We start from the raw sequence: 7,111 nt of genomic DNA on the forward strand, positions 1-7,111 counted from the left end.
CACACCACCCACCACCACCACCACCGCTTTCTGGGGACCCCGTGCCCACTTGTCATCATTGTGGCTGGCTCTGGGCCTGGCACCAGCCCTGCCATCCTGCACCGACCACGGCCAAGCCAGGCTGCAGTGAGGACATGGTACTGAAGTGATCCCCCCCGCTGCCTGCTCACACAGCCCCGGCTGGTCCCACCCTCCCTCTTTGTATTTGTTTATACAGAGTGAGGTGGGACACTGGCACAGCACAGTTACAAATCCTGCACTGCCTGGCACTTTCTGGCTGGGAAGGAGCAGCTGGCAGGGCCGTGGTGGCTGGGGGAGCTCAGGATGAGCTCCGTGCACTGGTGCAGCCGCATGGGCTCTGCCATGGCTCCTGGGGGCTGAGGGCGAGGGGCTGTGCCCATGGCACGGAGAGGAAGCGCCAGCCACTTCCACCAGCCTTTCAGTGAGGAGGAAAGAGGACCATGACAACAGCGCTCAGCTTTATAGGGTTTTATTTTTTATTTTTCAGTCTGTACAGAATGCTGCTGCTATTATAATAAGGCATCAAACGCACTATTGAAAAGCTCATGAGGGACTGTGACGTTTCACCCTGTTGCGGGTCAAAAAGGGAGTTTTACAAGATTAAACCCATTGCTTTCCCAGTTGGTAAACTTTATATTCATCACAGACAGATTTGTAAAAGAATTACAAAGATTAAAAAACTGTAAACATATAAAGAAACAGCAACAACCCAGCGTAGCCTCCTAAGAGTCTCAGACAGTTCTGCTGTGGGGCTGGCTTCAGGCTGGCAGTGAGAACGCGAGGCCTGGCAGCCACGCTGGGTGCCGGGCCTCCTGTGTGGTGACAGTTCCCAGCAGGTGCCACGTACATCCCAACCGGCCAGCCTCGGCCACGAGCATCTGATCGAGGAAAAGGAACGGGGCGAAGGGGCCACCAGAGAGCTGTGTGAACAGCGGGGAGCCAGCCGCAGGCCGCGGGCACCGGGCCCAGCTGCAGGCCTCCCGTGCTCCCCCAGCGGGGAGGCTGAGGCCAGGCCAGGGCTCGGCCCGCAGGCATGTCATGAGGTAGAAAATGGAAAAATGTCCGGTTTTGCTGTTCAGGGTGGGTCAGATATAAACTGACTAACGGCACAAATCCTGATACATTTCTGGGGTACTTCAGGGAGCACCTAAAACACTGGGACACCTCTAAATTTAGATCCCCAAAGAAGAAAGCTCTCCAGTGATCCACACAACAACCTTAGCCCAGGCGTAATGAACAAACGAAAAGAGCCAACAATTTTTCTTACATTTGTACCCTTAAAGCATTTAAATTTTGAGCAGGGGAAATCAAATTGCGAGGGTGCACGACAGAGCAATTAATTTCCCTTGGCCTCAGCCTTTGGTACCACCTTGTGCGAGGTGAACGATGCGAAGGCTCGTTCACCAGACAGTGAGCTAATACATTCATTTTCCACCACTGGCCACCGGAAAGTGAGTGTTTTGGTCTCTGTTGCACCACACAGCACGAGAACCTGAGAGTCCAGAGGTTTTATATCGCACCACCAACCCGCCCAGTCCTGTAATGTGTAAAGGTATCTTGTTGGGTGATCAGAGAAACATCCTGAGAGTTTTTACCTGCTAAACTCCTGCACTCCAAATGCCTGCCTTCGCCTCTTTCATAGTGCACACTAACACCAAAATAAAGAAACCGTGTTAGTCCTATTACTTAAATTTTCTTACTCCTCGCACTTCTGCAGTGCACACTTAGGTTATTAGGTTGACTTATGTTTCCTTTTTTTGGAAAAGGAAAATTTGAGGTTCATTTAAGTATTGCAGGCTCATGATCTGTGACAGGCATTTTACAAAGTGTCAGAAAACTTCTCAGTTGATAATAACATACTGACAGTCAGGGGAGCGTTCCCTTTTCTAGTGCTAATAATCAGCATTAAGGCATGCCATGGTTCCTACAAGGAATCTGTGATCCTTACAGCTTTAGCTGTCATCTTTCTGCAATAATGGAATGTACTTTGATTTTATGCATATGTATCATTAAAAAATAAAAGTAATACCTCTCAAAACCACCAGACTCAGTATTAGAGCTTCTACCGCATAGGTGAGTATAGCGACTCCCATCAGGGGCCAGGCTGGTGAAAGGGCTTTTATCCCCTGCAACGTCTGCTCCCTGTCCCACACAGTCATGCTGTACTCAGCTCAGCACCGTTTGCCCTCTCACTTGGCATGGCTTTCCCTGGACCCCTCATCCTCGGGGTAGGATGGGAGGCAGCACTGTCCCCACTGCCCCACCTCAAGCCATGTGTCAGGTCCTACAGGCAGTGCCCACGTACCCACTAGCAGGCAAAGGCCAGCTAAGAAGGGGTCTTCTTCCTCTGTGTCCTGCTTCTCAGGCTATTTCCTTCCTCACTCTCACCGATCACAATACGCTGAAGTCTTCTCCTTACATCTGGAAGCTTTTCCATTTATTTACCCTAGAAATTCAATCCTGAATCCCTGATGACACACCCAGAGGGATGTAAGCTCTCCGAAGATCACTGTGGAGATGCTGGCTGCTGTTGAGTTCCTGCCTGCAAACACTCTCAGCATCATGACATAAGCTGGCAAAATCATCTACTAGGCAGCAGCACCACCTAATAAGGCTAATTACCAAATAACACAGAACTAAACTGGCGGTTAGAGCAGACAACATCTGAAGCAGCATCTCTTTTGAAGGGCCAATGTTAAAGCCTGGCTACCACGCTATGCTATTTATAGTGACCAAAGGCATGAACCTGGAGCAGTGCAGCTTCTCGGGCCCTCGGTCGAAGGCATCTGTACCAGCACCCATGGCTGGCGAGCAGGAGGGACTGAACTAGGCGAGCGCTAGACTGAGGTGCTGCATTAGTCTCCTGACATGAACAGTCAGAGAAGAGGGAAAGAGGAACCAGATTGCAAAATAGCGTTCAGTCTCTCCATGTGAGGACCCTATGTTTCCACCTGCCTTTCGTTATTCTGAACCTTCTGCTGCCACATATTCCTGGGTAAAGGGGACATACAAAGGAGATGTCCTCTACCTTTCCCAAGTGAACTCTTCTCAGATATGTCACAGTGGAAAAAAAAGTATCATTTAAAAAATATTTGATATTCCTGATTGAGATTTAACTTGCAACTGACAAGGCTGTGATAGCGTCACATGTTTCTACTAAGACTCAGAAGTCAGGGACTGTACAGACAGAGCTCTTTCACTCACATTTAGCTTTGGCAGGGACATGCGTGCGTGTGTGTGTGTGTGTATATATGTATTAACATACATATATATGTTAACAGGACACATATATATATATATATAAAAACCACTGTTCAGTAAGCACTGACAGTGGTGCGTACAACAGTCTTTATTGGTTTTCTCAACACTGCCAGAACACAACTTTAATGTTCCATAGAAAATGGCTGATAATAAATAGCATTAGTGGTACAGGTTTTTGGCTACTGTGCCACAGAACTGTAATAGCATGTATCCTTGATCATTCCCTATGTTCAGCGAGTCTCATGTCAGCCAGTAAACTGCCTGATATTTAACCTTTGCATTTCCTGTCAATTTATTTTGTTCAGATAAATTGGTTTCTATTGAACGAGCCCCAGAAAGCTCCTTCCTGACCTTTCCTTGCTGGTTATGAGAAGGCTGACAGCCTAGTGACATAAAACTGAAGTTTCAAAAGGACTAGTAGATGCAGACAGCCCCTGTATAAGCACAGTCCTGCAGCTCAGCTTGAATTTCTTCTGGCATCCGTACTGAAGGAAAAGTATTCAGTCTCAGCATCCCCATGCTTTTTCACTCTTTGGGTCTTTTGACACTCCAAACAAGAGGTCAGTTAATTCAAGTTATGGCGGTTTTCATACAAAGACATCTGTCCCCCAGGAACTAAACTTCTTTTATATGGGTCACTATAGCTATCAGAAGTTAATGACTATCAATCACTGCTAATCTGAACTGAAATGGAGCCACTGACCTCAAGCTGAAAGAGCCTTTTGTCTTCTACCAATACCATAAGCCATATGGTTCCCTGCCCTTTGCCTCTTATTTTATATTTTAAATAATCATCACTAATTGTACAATTGTTTGAAAATATGGTAGGCTTGTGGCAAGTCACAACCAAGTGCTGTTTTTTTTTCCCTTAGGTCTCACTCGATAGCAGAGGAAAAATCAGCTTAAAATTAAAGGATAAAAAAGCATCTCAATTAAATATTAACCCTACTATTTGATTATTGGTCCTGCTTCTTAACAGTCTACCAAGCAGACTGTTAATAATCCCGCAGGCTGCAATAATTAACAGCTTCCAAAGTGTCAAGGTCGCTCCTGTTCTATATGGGAGTAATAAGAAAATTATATAGGCAAGAAGACAACTGGAATGTATTATATTAGGATAAATGAGTATCTGAGGAACCTACTTATCACAAATCTCTTTTTATTCAGTAGTTTTCATTATTTTGTATCAGTTGCATTTTCTCTGGCACATTTTCCCTTTACAACAAGTGCTCATATACTGCAAACATTCGATTATAAAGCTTAAGAAAAAAACCATTCTTGTCAGACAAATAAACTGCATCACCAGCTATCTTTAGCTGCATCTGTTTTCTTTAATGAAACATATTTTCCTGTGGAAATGCTGCCTTAAAAATCATGACAACACTAATTATCTATGGCAAGCACATCTTCCTCAACTAATGATAGCTCGAGCATATTATCATTTGCACCAGACTTCATTCTGAAATTGAAAGACCCATACAGCTTTGCAGACTCCTTGGAGGACGCAAACCTGCTCCTCCGGTACAGCTCCCCTTTCCACATGGACATCATCAGCAGGCTGGAGAGCACCACGCCCCCCAGGGTTAAGAGACACAGCCCGGCAATAACACAGCGGTCCAAGTGAGCACCGATCCTAGCGCTCTCGTTCTCCAGCCTCTCCATCTCCCGGGCAGCCACAGTGTTGGGATCCACAGTCACGTCTCTGGGTACCACATAGGAAATGATCACCAGCAAAATGCCACTAACCAAGAACAAAATAGCGCTAATGAACCCGTAGTCCACAGATTTCCCTGCCACCGCCTCCGAGGCTGTGTCGTCCTCCTCAGAGACCAGCGAAGGAGAATCGTGCACCCACCCAGGTGCCAGCTCCCTGAAGGAATGCTGCTGCAGATGGGCATCCTGGCAGTGGCTGCTTGTAGGACTGGGGGGACTTCTTGCATGCTCCAGGTTTACATTTTCATCCACATAGGTGAATGATGTCTCAAGTTCCTGGGCACAGCAGCAGGCTTTCTTCTTCCCTCTATCATCTTCCCCGGGCAAGCGCTCGGGCGGCTGGCAGGTGCTGGGGGGTGCAGGGTCCTCCTGGGGGAAAGGCTGGGGTGCCAGGGGGGGCTCAGCCACAGGCCCCCTCTGCAAGGGCTTGCAAAGCCTTTTGCAGTGCAGGGCTGCCACGGCAGCGGCTGCTCTAGGGTCCATCTCACCCCCCTCACACTGCTGCTGCTCACAGGGCGGGGAGGGCAGGCTCCAGCCAGCAGCAGCGCCCAGGGGTGCCTGCCTGCTCTCCTCGGCCAGGTAGAGAAGCTCCATGCAAGCCATCGACCTCGTCCCGGTGAGCCCCGACTCCTGGGCTACCGCATCCTTCAGCAAACGCTGTCCCTGACCTGCTGAAGCGGCTTCGCGGCGCCGGAGCTGCTATATCCCAGAAATCTTCTACTCTTTCACCAGCGTTTTGTTAGGGACATGGCTTGTGTCAGCTGTTAAATGATTAAACAAATCCTCTCTGACATTCATTTCTTTTTGGTCTGCAAATGAAATAGCAGAGGGGGGAAGAAAAAAAAGAAAACAACAACAAAACCAAACCTGACAACCTCACGATGATACATTAATAAACCGAAGAGAAGATAACGTAAATGCAATACATCAGTCTTCCTCTCAACTGTCTGAGAGGAGATGGCAAACATGATTGTTTTAACTACGCATTTACAAGTGCAATCCTCTTGCAGATCCAAAATCTATTAGGAAGTCTAATCAACCTTTGACACCAATATCCAATTAAGGCAGTAAGTCATCTACAGAGCACAGGATAACCACAATAACCCTGTAAAATGTCAGAGAAAAGAGACGTCTGTTCTTTTAGAAGCAAGTAACTCCCCCACCCCCTTCCAAATGAAGAATTTAAAACTCAGATTCAAAGACTAATTAGAAAGAAACACGCAAATCCCGTGTAGCTCGATAATCCAGGATCTGTATTCTCCGGTGGAAATCTGATAATCCTATGGGAAAAGCAGCGCTTTCCTATAGCAGATCTCCCGTTCGATTAAGAGCTTTCAGAATGAAATTATGCCTCAAAGACTGATGACTCAAAGACGGATATTGCTTCTCATCTGCAATTAATTCGTTATTACCCCCTTCTGCCGCGCCCCACCCCCCTCGAGGCCGATGCCCGGTGTCATTAGGAGAAGCCCGCAGCCTCGATGTATGTGTTGCATGCGTAGAAAACACATGTGCGCCTATAGCATATACATGATCGATAACAGACGCTGCTCACTCACGGTCTTCCCGGGACTTCAGCGGGAACCGGCCACGCTAGGAAATGCGATCCTGCCGGCGCGGGAGTAGCTGGATCCACACGCAGCTGTGTGACCCGAGTGGTACAGAGGTTACAGGCGCGCAGACACGCACAGCCACACGCACGCCCCGGCAGGCAGCAGCACGCCTCCGCCGCCGCCTCCCGCCCGCGGGGCTCCCACCTGCCCGGCGGGGCGGCTGGCCCGCCCGCCCCGCGCACCTACCTCCCGGCCGCCGCCGCCGGCGCCGCGCCCGCGCTGCGGCCAGCGCCCCGGGGCAGGGCAGGGCAGGGGCGGCGGCGGCGGCGCCGAGCCCAGCCGAGCCCAGCCGGGCAGTGCCGAGGCGCGGCGGGCGGGCGGGCCCTCCGGCGGCCGGGCGGTGGCTGCGGCACGCCGGGAATTGTAGGCGGCGGGCGGGCGGCCGCGCCGCTGCGGCAGCGCAAGGAGCCGCGCCTGCCCGCGCCGCCGGGCTGCCAGCCTGGCCGGTCAGCCCCCTCCGGGGCCCGGGCGCGGGTTTCGAGCGGCGCTTCGACAACGGGAGC

At 50.0% G+C, this 7,111-nt stretch overlaps 1 protein-coding gene across 3 annotated transcripts; it reads right to left on the reverse strand.

Moving 5' to 3' along the window:
• Positions 1-474: 474 nt before the first annotated feature.
• Positions 475-6,845, reverse strand: TMEM74 (transmembrane protein 74). 3 transcript variants are annotated; one of them, XM_040588487.1, is made up of 3 exons: positions 6,795-6,845; positions 6,555-6,637; positions 475-5,804 (listed from the first exon to the last, which is right to left on the reverse strand). In XM_040588487.1, exon 3 carries the CDS (start codon positions 5,596-5,598, stop codon positions 4,666-4,668), a length of 933 nt encoding a protein of 310 aa, XP_040444421.1. In that variant the 5' UTR covers positions 5,599-5,804; positions 6,555-6,637; positions 6,795-6,845; the 3' UTR covers positions 475-4,665. The 3 variants fall into 3 exon arrangements, with proteins under 3 accessions (XP_040444421.1, XP_040444422.1, XP_040444419.1); XM_040588488.1 differs by lacking the exon at positions 6,795-6,845 and having other exon boundaries at positions 475-5,756; positions 6,555-6,781; XM_040588485.1 differs by lacking the exon at positions 6,795-6,845 and having other exon boundaries at positions 6,555-6,781.
• Positions 6,846-7,111: the final 266 nt, after the last annotated feature.

The sequence above is a fragment of the Falco naumanni genome, chromosome 3, assembly GCF_017639655.2.
Source record: "Falco naumanni isolate bFalNau1 chromosome 3, bFalNau1.pat, whole genome shotgun sequence".
Lineage (NCBI taxonomy): Eukaryota > Metazoa > Chordata > Aves > Falconiformes > Falconidae > Falco > Falco naumanni.

Coding starts and splice junctions, on each gene's coding strand:
- TMEM74 (XM_040588487.1), bottom strand. CDS start 5,598: ATGGCTTGCATGGAGCTTCTCTACCTGGCCGAGGAGAGCAGGCAGGCA.